Below are 14,688 nucleotides of genomic sequence, written 5' to 3'. Positions count from 1 at the left end.
TCTCTCTCTCTCTCTGTCTCCATTGTGTCTTCTCTGGGATACCTGCCTGGTCAGTCCCACCCTCTTCTGGGCCAGCCTTTCATGCAGAAGACCTGGCCTCAGATCTGGGCATAAGGAAGAGTGGGCATGGCTGGGGCAGCAGTGCCCTGTGGCCCCCACTCTCGCCCTCTGTGCAGCCAGCAGCTGCCTTTCTGACTTGCAACCAAATAGAGCCCTTTGCCTTTAAAGAGACACCCCGGTAACAGCAGCAGGTGGGTGTGTGTGGACACTGTGCAGGGAGCTGTTGGTACCTGCCAGTCTCATTTTAGATTCCACCTGGAAACACAGCCTGAGACAAGAAGGCCTTGGGCACAGTGCTGTATCTGGGAGGAGATTTCAAGTAGCACAGGTGAAAAGTTGAAGGGGAAACACCAATAACTCAGGCTGTGTTGTCTGGCAGGACTCAACGGGGACTCAACCTGGCTGGGGACTCAGGGTGGGGTTGGGAGGGGAGATGCCTCTGAGCTGCCCCTCCAGAGGCTGGGAGGCTGGGAGGCTGGGCATTGACCCATCCAATCGCACACCTCCTCCAAAAGCTTGGGTTATTAATTGTTCCCATGCCACAGTGAGGAACTGATGCTTGGAGAAGTCACAAATGCCCATGAGTGGCAGAACCAGACTCTGACCTCAGCTCTCTCTTAATCCTGAAAAAACTCACCATGGAGCACCTACCTGTGCCTAGCATGAACCAGGCATTCCATACACATCTGTGACATCAGGGGCTTAAATTAACATTTGAAGGTGTTTTGTGCCATGCCGATCATCCTATGATGCCCAATGAGTAGCCAGCTGGCTGCCAGCCAGATGTGGATACCAGCCCTTCTAGTAGCCATCCAAAGAAACCCTAATTTCCTGGGTTTTGTGACCCCAGAGTGGCAGCTGCAGTGGCTGGGGCCTGAGAGGGCCACAGAGGACAGAGCCATTGCTGGAGGTGCCAAGCCTGAGAGCTCAGGCTCCCTGGACCCTCAGGGACATCCAGAGAAAACCCCCACCTCGAAAGTCAAGGCTCCAGGGTCAGGCTGCCATTGTCCCCACGCTAAAGGTGCCATGAGCTCTGGCAGCCATGGACACTTGGGGCATACAGAAAACACAGTGGCTATTTTTAAGAACCACAGCATGCAGGCCAGCTTTCGCAAGCGTGGGAGTGTCTTCCTTTATTATCCATTCGCGAGCCCTGGTTTCTGGAACCTTGGGCACAGGCAAGAGGAAATTTGCCAGCATTAATAGTTGACTTTGGAAAGCATTTTGGAAATGGAGGTGGTGTCTTAGAAAGCTGCTTGCTAATGTACAGGAAATGACGTCCTCTCCCTTGGAATTTTGTAGGGAGTTTACCTGGACAAAACACTTTGGATTTAACTCTTAGAGTGAGCATATAATTTGACATGAAGGATTGCTTGTTAATTGTTTCGGTATGCTAATAGCATTGTGATTCCTTTTTAAAATGCTTATTGAAATATTTACAAACACAGCTTCCTAATCCCTACACTCCCATTTTGCCCAGGAGAAGACATTTCCATCCAAAAGCCAAATGCAGCAAAACACCCTGAAAAGGGAAGGAAAGCTTAAATGCGAAGCCCTTTTCACCAACTGGCTTACAGCACACACAACAGAAAAGGCTTTGTTTATAACCAAATATGCTCAAAGAACAACTCTTTGGTTATTTCCCCCTGAAACTGGGGCCCAGCACAGTACAAAATGCAAACTCAATGATTCTGAGCACAGACACACAAACAAACATGGCTCACTGCCCCCTCTGCAAATTCCATGGGCTCAAGACTATGGCGGTGATGTGGGTTTGGCCACATTCAAACAGTGGTGCATTCTCACCAGCACATGAAGAAAGCTATGAACAAAGGACCAAGCAGAAACTCAAATTTAAAGACTACATATCCAAGCCTACTTCTAACCCAATGTGCAATGAAGAGAGAAATAAATAAAATTTTCAAATCACTCATTCAAATCAACAGTTCAGCTTATTATTTGATGTGACTGTTACTGCCAAGTGGGAGGAAAAGGGTAAGTTCTACAACTATGGTTTATTTTTCTGTTCTATTTTATTCTTCAAAAGGAATATGGCTGCAAACCAGGGTCATCAATTTGAAGATGGCATGCAAAGTAAGACACCCCCAAATCCACTTGCACGTGCAAAATGTGGCCCCTTACCTTATTCATAACCCTGGCATAATGAAAACTGAGGACCTGAGATTCGTACCCATGGCCTTAAATCATTCCAACTGCAGGGATCTAGAAACTGTTCAATTCAATTCAAAACAGCTAAATAAATGGAATTAGAGAGCAGAACATTGTCAAGTTCATATGAGGAAGAACATTCTAGCAATAAGTACTCTTCATCCACTGAATGGTGAGAGTCCATCCATGGAAGCCTGTGAGCAGAGGCCAGGCAGCTCACTGTTAGAATCTTGCAATAAGCAAGAATCTGTGCTCAGTGTCCACTTAGGTTCCTTAGAGTTCTAAAATTCTTGGATGGATGAGTGTTCACAATGAAGACCTCAGAAATCGTACAGTACCAAAATCCTACTGCAACCTAAGAAACAGATTCTACAGTTCCATATCCTGACAATGGTGGTGGTTCAATGAACCTGTACATGTGATAAAAACTACAGAGAACATGCATACAAATGCATGTAAGAACTAGTCAAATCTGAGTAAGGCGTGTAATCTAGTTAACAGTATCGCTGTCAACCTCCTCGTTTTGATACTGTATACAACAGTGATTCCCATCCCCCTGGGGATATTTGGCAATGTCTGGAGACATTTTTGGTTGTGACAACAGGGGGGAGGGTGCTACTGGCATCCAATTTGGAGTCCAGGGACACTGCTAAACATCCTACAATACACAGGAAGGCAACCCCTTCCTCTTCTGTTGGCACGCACACACAACACACACACACACACACACACACACACGCAAACACACAGTTGGCCCAAAACATCAATCCTGCCAAAATTGAAATATCTTGTACTACAATCATCTAAGAGGTTATCACTGGGGGGAGCTGATAAAGGGTACATGGGGCTTCACTGTACTATTTTTGCAATTTCCTGTGAGTTTATAATTATTTCAAAATAAAAAAATAAGTGTTTTTAAAGATTCCATTCTGTTTAGTATATTGGGGCTCTACTTCTCTGGAAACCTGTCAGCCAAAAAATGCAATACTCTCAATTAGCCAAAGGGTTCAGTTCTCCAAGCATCTCCATGAACATCAGATGTTATGCCCATTGGGCATTTCTGCGGTGGCGTGAAAGAACAGCCAATGGTCAAAGCTAGAACCCACACCAAGATCAAATCCCCAATGCCCTCGGCTCCTTGCATAAACCCCACTATAGGGTTAAAAGAGGGCTCCCTCCTAGGGCCTACCACATAGAAAATCTGCCTGTGTGGGGAATCACTGCTGAATACATCTTTCCTTGAACTCACCCTTATGCAAGACAAAAGCTATCTGGGAAATATTTTATCATCTGCAAAGATAAAGTACATATAGACTTTTAATTAGTTATATATGCTTTTATACTCTTATGCATCTCTAAATTGAACCCCTCACTCCCACCTCAGTGCCTGATACATAGCATTGCATCATCCACCCAGTGAAGCAAAGTACAGAAGTTTGCATTAAACACTCCAGGCCACAGTCCAATGTTCCTTCCTATGTAAGTGCCTTCCTAAGATATTCCAAAACAATCCAATGCAGAGATAAGTGCTTCTATTACACCATGAGCAGCATATAGATCAAGCCACTACTTAAAGCGGAAAAAAAAAAAAATTTCTCCTAGTGTAGTTTAACCGCACAAAACTATCACTGACTCCCCTAACCAAGTTCACGCTTAAACCAGTCTTCCCACTTTGGTCCAGAGCAGAGGATTCTGCTGAGCAAACATCAAACTAAAAAAGGACAGGAGTTAAAAATATGAGATAAATGTCACACTTGTCTTGCCATGGTTGGGGAGAGCTCTAAAAAAGCCCCACAGCATTCATTAGAAACAAAGCTGACAAGGTAGCAGGTCCGCAGGCAGCTGTCCCAACAGGCCTCTGATCTGAGTCTCTAGATCTTCCGAAGACGTGTTTTCAGTACGGGGCTTGGAGATCCCGGTGGATGCCAGGGGCCGCGGTGAACTGCGCAATGTGTCCTGCAGGCGCAGAGGCTAGGCACCCAATAAACAGGCTCCCGCATGGCCTGTCTCTACCTGCAAGATGGCCTTCCAAAGGCAAATGAGCTTTTTCTTGCAAATTCAGGTTACACTCTGATTTCTCCTCCAGAGACCCCATTCCAAGAGTGGCAAGAGCTGTTTCTCCAAGGACTAAAGACAGTCACCTCCCCATGTAACCCCTGAGTCTGCAGACACATTAGTCTGTGGACACTGCTCAGGCCAGGCTGTGACTTTTGAGATGTTTTTTGTAGGGAAAGAAACCTATCTTAGGAATGATGTCCGGTCACTTTTACAAGTCCCCAGGACAATAAAGCTGACTTACTTGTCAAGTCTTAAACATCACCTCTTCGGGGAAGCATTACCCAAGCCCCCACAGATTCAGTGAACTCCCCCAGCTTGTTTGTTACCTTAACACCCCACACTTCCGTGCCACCCTCAACACAACTGCGATTACTTTCTCAGAGTCCCCAGCTAGTTCCATGTGGTGGCGGGTGGGGGGTGGGGGGTGGGGGGCAGGGAAGAGGAATGTCTTGCTCTCCCCATTCCTAGGATCTCACCCAGCACCAGTGCTCAGCAGGTTCTTGGTAACGGCCTGTGGAATGAATGAAAGGTTCACAGGAAGACTAGCACACATAAGCTGGCAGGCACACTGGAAGCTTTCATTAAAAAGGTTTTTACAGCAACTGACAAAGTAAAGTGAGGTGGCAGGTGCAGTCTTTCTATTTGCAAATGATGATGAAGTTAAAGCTCAGAAAACTGAGCCATGATTCCAGATCCCTGAGTTGATGAGCCCTAAACATGGGTGTTAGGTCCAGTCTTCAGACTCCCAGTCTGGGGCTCCTTCCACTTTCCCCCTTGGCACCACCCCCAGTGACTGCCAGAACCAAACATACATGTCTCCTGCCTACACCACCCTACCATGCCCAGGATGGAGCTAAGCACATAGCAGGCACTTAAAAAAAACTAGAATGCATGTGGATTTGATTCAAACTACCAAACCAAAAATGCCTTGAGTTAAAAAGCACAGGAGAAAGGCTGTCAGATATCCCAAGCCAGCAAGTGACACTGAGCAAGTCACTTAAACTGTCTGAGCCTCAACCACCCTTCAGAGCCACTGAAAGGATTAAATGAAACTGGCACGTAAAGTTTCTAATGGAGTCACAGTCGACATTCTACAAATATGAGTCTCTTCCCACTCCTAATCCTGTTATTAAGCCACTGTGGCTCTTAAACATCTGAATTCCCATAACTCTCCCTGAAACACTGGAAATTCTGGATGTGTTCAGGGTTGTCATACAACTCAGAAATCCCCGCCCAAAGTTGTCCACAAATGGAAGCATGCCAGGGCCTCTGCAAAGGGGGGTGCTCATATAGGTCCACCCTTTCAGGAGTTCTGTGTCCTCACCCCTCCTCCACTTTCCCACTGCCCTGGCTGCTGACTTTCGTGAGCAGTTTAACCAAACAAAGACGATGCCTTCCATACCCGGAGCCCTGTAACGGTGGCACCCGCACGTATCTCCTTTCAGGAAAGGCCATTGCGAGGCCAGAGAATTTGGCCACATTCCTGCTCATGCCCCACTCTTGAAATACTAGGCCTGCAGCCCCTGCAATTTGAGCAAAGAACATTTGGAACTAGAGAAAGCCCCACTTCACAAGGTGGTTAATAAACTACGTCATTTAGTGAAAGTCATTTTCCTAAGAAAATGGGGTTGGCAGAAACTGAAGATGGATTTGAGAAGGGTATGAGACTTGGATGAAAGACGGAGCACCGCAGGCAGACGGGCAGCCCCCAAGCCAGAGTCCAGGCTGCAGCAGACTCCAGGCACAGACTCCCCAGCGGAGGCTGTGCCATCCTGCCCCAGCCGGGCAGAGGACTCAAGGGACCCACTGAGAGTGGGAGGGAGGGAGCTGAGAAGGGACACGTCTGGGTAAAGACCTACTGGCAGAACTTTCCCCAGAAGGCCATCTGCCAAAACAGTCAGCCATCCACATCCCCAAAGCGGAAATTCAGCCGCATTTGAGGATTGAAGAAGTACACAGAGAAGTAAGAGGTATCCAGCAGAAAGACCCTTAGCTCAGGTGATTTCAAGCTTGAAACAAGAACTTTGACTCTCATAGGCAGCCTCCCAATTGCACAGCTCACTCCTTACCTAAGGGCACAAGCCAGAGCTGAAATGCGTGTCAGGCTAAAGGAGAAGTTCTGTGAAGCTGGGCATGCCCGCGGGAAGCGCAGATACAGTCCCTAGGGAGGCAGAGGCGGCAACAGGGAGATTCCTGGGACGGCTCATCCCAGACACACACACACTGGGAGAAGCCAGTTGTCCCCTGGAGGCGCGCCACCACGGGCGCCTCCTCGGGCTGCCCAGCTCAGAAAGTTCCTTACCTGGTGGAGGCGGCTCCGGAGCGGACTTCTCCCTCTTGGGCGCCTTCTTGGGCTTGGTGGCCCTCTTGGGCGGCCTGGGCTCCTGAGGGCGCCGCTCCCACTCCTCCCCGGGCCCCGCAGGCAGCGGCGGAGAGAAGGTCTCGGGCTCGGGCTCCGGGCGCGCGTAGTAGGGCTGCCGACTCCAGATCTCCTGCCTGTAATAATCAGGGTCCTCAAGGGCTGCGCCCTGGGCTCCGACCCCGGCCAGTGTCACTGCCAGGAGCACCAGGGCCAGCGCCGGGGTAGCGGTCCCCGGGCGGGACATGCCTGCTCCGCCCCGCGCCCAGGGCAGGGTCACGGTCACCGGGAGGGCCGGGCGGGCTGCGGGCGCAGAGGCTGGCGCGGGGCAGGGGCGCAGGGCACAGCAGAGCGACGCGCTGGGCGCGGGAGGCGGCCGGCTGGCTGCGCGTGTGACCGGCCCGCGGGGCTGGGCTGGGCTGGGCCGGGGCGGACAGGGGCGCGCAGAGGCGCGGGGCGGGCGCAGGGGGGCCGGCCCCGCCCTTCCTTCTTCCCTCCCTTTCCCAGCGACCCCGCCGAGGCCGGTCCTCGGAGGCAGGTGTTCCAAGCAGCCAAGCCCAAGAAAGCCCCCTGCGCCCCGCAGACTGTCTCCAGCCCTCTTCCCCTCCCCCGCAGGCCGGCCAGCGTGGGGCCTGCTTCCCCAGAGACGCTAAGGAGTTTCAATCTTAGAAGAAAACATTGAGGCCCGCTGTTCCATTCCTGTTTTACAGGTGGAGAAACGTGACCTGAGAGGAGAAAAGATTGGCCCAGGGTCCTAAAGTAAATCAGAGCCCAAGCAGCCTCCAGCTCTCAAACCCCTGCCCCGTGTGCTGACAATTCCGCAGACGTGGACTTCCCACTAGCCATGCTTCTGTTTCAGGAACTGGGAATGAGGAATTCCTGAGCTTCCGTGGGTTTCTGGGAGTAAAGTTCCCTGGGAGCAGGGCCTAGGGACCCTGGAGGAGCCCCTCCCATCTGAGACTGTGATTCTGTTGGGCCTTGGGAAAGACGGTGACGTTACCCCAGGGCGGCCATCCAGGGGTCACAAGAGGGTTTGTGGTTCATCCAAGAGTAGGCTCTTGCCCAGAGGGTCCTTTGAGAAAGGGCCTCCTGCTTTGGACAACTCTGCATGGGTTCTTTATGCGGAGCCCAGGCCCATGGCCCTGTGGCTTCTGCTTTCCAGGCGGGGATGTGGGGAACCAGGGACTGCATCGTTTCCCTTGCTGCTGTAACAAACGATGACAAACTTGGTGGCTTCAAACAACACCTATCTCACAGCTCTGCAGGTGAGAAGGCTGATGCGAGTGTCACCAGGCCAAAATCAAGGGGTCGGTAGGACTGGTTTCTTAGGGGAGGCTCTGGGGAAAAGTCCACTTCCGGGCTCACTCAGGTGTTGGCTGAATTCAGCTCCTTGGGGTAGTAGGACTGACGTGCAGTTCACTTGCTGGCTGTGGGCTGAGGTGCCTTTCCTCCTGCTGGCTGCCTGTGTTCCTCCTCATGTCTTCTGCAGGCTCCTCCAGGACTCTCCTTGGTCCTGGCACGTGGGCCCTGCATCTCAGAGCCAGCACTGGCACAGCTTCAAATCTCTTCCCTTCCTGCCACATCTTTCCGCCTTCCAGCTAGAGAAAATTCTCTACTTTTAAGAGAGTGTGTGAATAGATGGGCCCACCCAAAAAATTCAGGATAGTCATCCTCTCTTGAGTGGTGACCTTAACCACATCGGCAAAGTCCATTTTGCCAGGTTCCCTAACTATCTCTGTTCTAGGTATTTAGGTGTAGATGTCTTTGGGGACCCATGGAGTGTACTGCAGGGACAGACTGACCCTCAAGCCTGCATTGGCCTGTCACCTTCCCAGTTCCTCTGGGCCTGTGATGTGATCCTAGGATGCCACTGAGCTGAGTCAGGGCACCAGGGCAAGGCCTCACCATTGCCCTGGAGTGAGGACTTTCCTAGAGTGGGGGCTCCTGAGACCCCACAGTGGGCAGGGCTTGGGCCAGGAAGGCTCTCATTCTCTTTCTGCACAGGCCACTCAACCAGGCCAACTTTTAGGGCCAGTCTTCCAGGCTTCCAGTTTGAAGGCCAAAGCAGAATGACCAGAGGGAGAGGAGGAGGCTGCTGGTTGAGGCAGGGCCTGTCTGCAGGGACCAGGAGGGCTTGGTCCTGCCTGTCAAACCCCCAGGATGTTCCGGAATCCAGAGCCAGCAGAAGTCCCCAGGGTGAGAGGGCAGGAGGGTCCCCTTCCCCACCCACCACTCTTTGCTCCCCGACACTTCCTGAATCCCCGCCCACACTCCTCCATGGCCTATCCCCAGGGCTCACTCCTGGGGACTGTTTTATCTGAAGCCAGGCACTCCAGACGACAACACAGTCTTCAGTGGTGAAACAGAAAGCGGCTCCAGCAGCAAGCAACACACCCAGTGTTCCAGTGAGCTGTATGAAGCACTAACAAGAGGCTGGCCTGGCATCCTGGCCAGACAGACTGCAGAGGCTGCCCAGGCCAGGACTGTGCCCTGCACCACCTCCATCAGAACCCCCAGAGCTTGCTCAACAGCAGACGGACACCCACGCTGCACCCCAGACCTTCAGAATCTCCAAAAGAGTGGGTTCAAGCACTAGCATATCTAAGAAGTTCCTCACGTAATTCTGATAGCGTCCAAATTTTTTTTTTTTTTTTTTTTGAGACGGAGTCTCGCTCTCTCGCCCAGGCTGGAGTGCAGTGGTGCAATCTCGGCTCACTGCAAGCTCCGCCTCCCGGGTTCACGCCATTCTCCTGCCTCAGCCTCTCCGAGTAGCTGGGACTACAGGCGCCCGCCACCACGCCCAGCTAATTTTTTTGTATTTTTAGTAGAGACGGGGTTTCACCATGGTCTCGATCTCCTGACCTCGTGATCCGCCCGCCTCGGCCTCCCAAAGTGCTGGGATTACAAGCGTGAGCCACCGCGCCCAGCTCCAAATTTAAGATGAATCTTCTCCCTCTCATTTTACACAGGATCCTGAGGCCCAGATTTACCCGAGGACACACAGAAAGCTAGTGATGGCCAGGACTAACCCTGCTCTACTGCCTTTAACCAATATTTAAAGTCAGGCCGTATACATCCCAATGGCCCCAAACCCATGAGTCCTGAAGACAGTTTACTGCTTTTCCGCACCTGTTAGGTGAGTAACATAACATATACCCTCTCTGCAGCGTCTGGTAAGTGTCCAGAGAAGGCCCTACCCAAACATGCCTCTCAACATGTCCCTGGAATAAAGAAATGAGTCCCACTTATTACTGCTCTCCCTATTAATGCTTGCTTGTTTTTTTTCCCTGGAGAGACACATAATTAAAGCAAGTAGGACAAATAGAACAAGAATCGATTGCACCGATGCCAGTTCTCCCAACACAGAAGCCCCCGGCACTGTTCCTGGAGCATCCTTTGTCTAACTCTGGCTCCCTCTCTCTGGTGCTGCCTGTCCTGGAAATGTGCAAGGCACAGTCAGAGCTCATGAAGTTTAGGAAGATAGGGTGGCAAAGCTGACCTCATTCTCTTGGTTTGCAAGCCTTATCCTTTCTCCCAACTCTCACCTATCTGCCTGGGAGTGTCCTGCATTCTTCAGCTTCTCAGATGAAGACCTCCCTGGTCATCTTGGCCCCATCTCTCCTTTACCTTCTAATACATAGCAGCAAGTCCTGCTGCTCTCATGGCACACATTCTTTAATCTGCCTCTTCCTCTGTTCCCGCTGCCTATCACTCAGCCCATGGTTCAGAGACCCATGGCAGATGATGGAAATCCATGCTCAGCAGGTCTCCCTGCTTTGGGCCTCTCTGATCTGCTGTCCACCCTTCCTTCAAGGCAACAAGCCATTCATTCTCCCTAAACACCCATTAACAACCTTGCTCCCTGACCGAAGAATCTGCAGCGTTAACCAGTCCCACGTAAACCTAACCCCTCTGGGTAAGATTCAAGGCTCACCAGCTCACTCAGACTTGGCTCTTTCCACTCACCACTGGGCAACAACCATAAGACAGATTCTTTTTTTTTTTTTTTTTTTTTCTTGACAGAGTCTCACTCTGTCCCAGGCTTGAATGCAGTGGCACCGTGTTGGCTCACTGCAACCTCTGTCTCCTGGGTTCAAGCAGTTCTTCTCCTGCCACAGCCTTCCAAGTAGCTGGGATTACAGATGCCTACCACCACACCCAGCTGATTTTTATATTTTTCATAGAGACGGGGTTTCATCATGTTGGCCAGGCTGGTCTCGAACTCCTGATGTCAGGTGATCCACCCGCCTCAGCCTCCCAAAGTGCTGGGATTACAGGCATGAGCCACCATGCCCGGCCAAGACAGACTCTTAATGGCCTCCTGCACAGCACCGATGAGCTCTGTGATTATTATAATATTCTAACTTTGCATCTTCCACAGAAACCAACAGAGTACAAGAAACACAGAAAATTTCAATAACCCATTCTGCACAACTAATCTTTCCTAGAGTCTTTCACGGCATCAGCCAAAGAATGTTTCTCTCTAGGACCTTTTTGTTCTCAATCTAATAATTTGTCTATTTAACTCAGGACTAGAACCCTCAGGAGGGGCTGTGAGTCTCTCCGCATAGTGTAAGTGGAGCTCCAGAAAGCACTGACTCTCCCTGGATGTCGGCCGTGCTACAAACCAGACACTCCAGTCGGGGGTAGTAATGGGGGCAAACTGGGAAACCAAAATGGCAGTTCAGAATCCCCCCCGGTTTCTGAGTTCTTCAAATGGTGTTCTTTAAAGTCAACGATTGTTGCCTCAATTGAGAATCTGCTAAGTGCACTTCTGCTAAGCAAAATAAGCCCATGTTTGTTCATTCATTCATCCCTTAGACAGGATTCTGCTAAGCCCGTTTCTGTTATACAACATAAATCCATACTTGTCTGATAATCCTCAAACACCTTACACGGCTAATAATTTTTCAAATATTTATGAGCCCCACAGAGGAGATTTATGTTAAGCTGCTTGGCAAGGAACAATAGAGTGTGCAGGTCCAGAGAACACTCTGTTGAAACAAATATTGTCAAGACGTCAATATTTTTATAGCATTTTTCATTAGGGACTTTTCACACCTGCTCATTTCCCTAATTATCCCTGAGACTCTTACACTTTTAGAGAGAATGAAAATGGAATTTTTTTGAAAGATCATTAATTTGAAAAATTAGCTGCTATATAAAGAAAAATACATACTCAGGCACAGCCATTACTAAAAATATAGTCTTGAGATGGATGCACAGGGAGAGAGATACTAAGTTGTTATGGCAACTATCATTATAATTACAAAGCTGGAGGGTTTTTCTCGTTCATTACTGTGTTGAGATGTGATAGTTTAAATGGCAGTGTCCTTTGTAATGTCCTCAATCTCATTACTACATAATTACCCATTTCATAGTTAATTTTCAGCATGTTTGTTCTTACTCCCATACCCTGTACATTTGGCATCTTTTGATAAGCCTTATTCTTAGTTCATGGGTCCTCCTTGCAACTTAATTCCTCCCCTCACTATTGCCTCCACTCTGTGGTTTCATTTTCAATTTGACCTTTGAGACACTTGCTTTGGCATGAGATATTCCATTTGTAAATAGTAAGATGCTGTTGCGAAAGCTCCTAAGAAACCACATGAACAGGCGTCCAGGGAGACACTGAATGCAGGATACACCAGAGCCTGTTGAGCGGCCTTGGAGGCACTGTTTCTTGGCCACCTACTATGTGCAGGATCATTTACAGAAGTGATCACATTTGACCTTTGTAAGCTGGGTTCTCTGTTTGCACTGCCTCTGGTCTCCAGCCCTCTGGGCTTGCCTCTGTATCTGGGAGGCTGGGAGGCTGGCCCTTGTAAATTAGTCCCCTTGTCCTCTGGTTTCTGATTGGGATTGCCCAATAGAGATAGGAAGGTGAGGAGAAAGGGCTCTGGATATTTCGTCCCCTTCCTTCACCCCCACCCTTCCATGCCTCCCACCCACTTTGGCCCAGGGTCCTGGTAGTGGCTGGATCCTTGGGCTTCCCTGAAACCCACTTCCTCAACTCTAGCCCTGCATTCCTATAGAGGGACATGACTTCCTGACAGCCTGAGCCTCCATTCATTAGTCTCGGGAGCCTCAATATAACTGTTTATCTCCACATCCTTGACCACACCTCTGCACTTCATTTAATTCACCTGTCATCTGTGTGTGCCTCTGTTTCCTGCTGGGTCCCTGACTGATATCATCCTCCCAAAGCTTTGTGAGGGGGGAATAGCTCCCCCTATCTTACAGCTGAGGAATCTAGAAGTGGCTAAGTCTCTTGCTGAAGGTCATGTAATTAACAAGTGATCGAGTCAGTTCAACCCCCAAATGTTTCACTCCAAAATTTCTCTCATGTTACAGTCTCAAGCCAAAGGGAACTGCGGCCCATCAGGCGACCCGAGATGTGCTTGGGCAGAGTGGCATAGTGTGTCAGGGTGCAGCGTGGGCACGCTGGGGTGGTCATGGGTGGGGGTAGCCTTAGCTTCCAGTAAATCTCAAGCCTCTCCATCCATCAGGAGTGCTCAAGATCTAAGTTCTTTAAATTTAGAAGTTCTGGAGCGCTTCTGTGGTCACTTAATGCCTGAAGCCCGAAGGACAAGAAGCAATCATCTCCATGGAGTCAAGATTTGCATGAAGAGGAACTCAGGGTGAGAAGCCAAGAAGCAAAGCAGAGGAAGATGCTGCCCCGGACCCCAGCTCATCACTGCCACATGGGCATGGCTGCCATGCTCTGGCCCAGAATCAGAAGCAAGGGTTTGGAAGGTCTGAGTTCAGGCATCCCTCTATCCTCTCAGTCAAGGTACGGGGCTCTCTGAAACAGCAGTGCCAAATGCAGTTGGTCCACATACTTTATGAGGCCCCAGGGCTGGGAGAGACCTCCTACACCTGTAGTCTACTGTCGGGCAATCAGACCCCACGCCAGGGGTCTCACTGATGTTTCTGCAAGAGAACATTTCTGCCTCTCCCCACCACACAAGAGACACTGAACTTGGTAGGATAGAGACTAAAAATATAATAAACTAATGAACCTAATGACTTTGAAAATCTAATAAATTCCTAGAAAAATATAAAATGCTACAGCTGACACAAAAATAGAGAACCTGAACAGACCAATAATATTAAATAAATTAAAATGGGAGTCAAACAATCTTTATTAAAAAAAATTCTAAGCCAGGCGCAATGACACACACCTGTAGTCCCAACTACTTGAGAGGCTGAGGCAAGAAGATCGCTTAAGCCCAGGAGTTCAAGGCTGTAGTACTCTATAATCATGTCTGTGAATAGCCACTGAACTCCAGCCTGAGCAACACAGTGAGACCTTGCCTCAAAAAAATATATATCTTTTTAATTAGCCAGGAGTGATGGTGTGCACCTGTAGTCTTAGCTACTTGGGAGGCTGAGACAGGAGAATCACTTGAGCCCAGGAGCTTGAGGTTATAGTGAGCTATAATACACCACTGCAATCCAGCCTGGGCAACAGAGTGAGACTCTGTCTCCAAAAACAAACAAACAAAAGTTCCAGATCGTTTTTCAATTTTCCAGTTGAATTTACTAAACTTTTTTAAAAGCTGAAATTCCCACCTTACAGAAAGTTTTCTTTCTTTTTCTTTCTTTCTTTCTTTCTTTTCTTTTCTTTTCTCTTTCTTTCTTTCTTTCATTCTTTCTTTCTTCTTTCCTTTTTTAAGATGGAGTTTCACTCTTGTCGCCCAGGCTGGAGTGCAATGGCACAATCTTGCCTCACTGCAACATCAACCACTCAGGTTCAAGCAATTCTCCTGCCTCAGCCTCCCAAGTAGCTGGGATTATAGGCATGCACCACCATGCCCAGCTAATTTTTTGTATTTTTTCATAGTGCAGATGGGGGTTCACCATGTTGCCCAGGCTGGTCTCAAACTCCTGACCTCAGGTGATCTGCCTGCCTTAGCCTCCCAAAGTGCTGGGATTACAGGCACCAGCCACTGCACCCGGCCTGAAAGTTTCCTTTTACAGAAAATAGAAAAAGAGGGAAATCTACTTAGATAATTTTATTATGCTAATATAATCTTAAT

The 14,688-nt window shown here is 49.4% G+C and overlaps 1 protein-coding gene across 1 annotated transcript in view; it reads right to left on the bottom strand.

The window, feature by feature from the left end:
- The window catches only part of CPXM2 (carboxypeptidase X, M14 family member 2), a 153,398-nt gene extending 146,358 nt beyond the window's left edge, over positions 1–7,040 (bottom strand). The window contains exon 1 of the mRNA XM_032175790.2: positions 6,590–7,040. Within this exon, the coding sequence (XP_032031681.1) occupies positions 6,590–6,893 (304 nt within the window). The 5' untranslated portion in view covers positions 6,894–7,040. The remainder of the gene's footprint in view (positions 1–6,589) is intronic.
- Between the last annotated feature and the right edge of the window lie 7,648 nt (positions 7,041–14,688).

Source organism: Hylobates moloch, unplaced genomic scaffold (genome assembly GCF_009828535.3).
Source record: "Hylobates moloch isolate HMO894 unplaced genomic scaffold, HMol_V3 SCAFFOLD_3, whole genome shotgun sequence".
Lineage (NCBI taxonomy): Eukaryota > Metazoa > Chordata > Mammalia > Primates > Hylobatidae > Hylobates > Hylobates moloch.
This window is presented reverse-complemented; position numbering and strand designations above follow the sequence as displayed.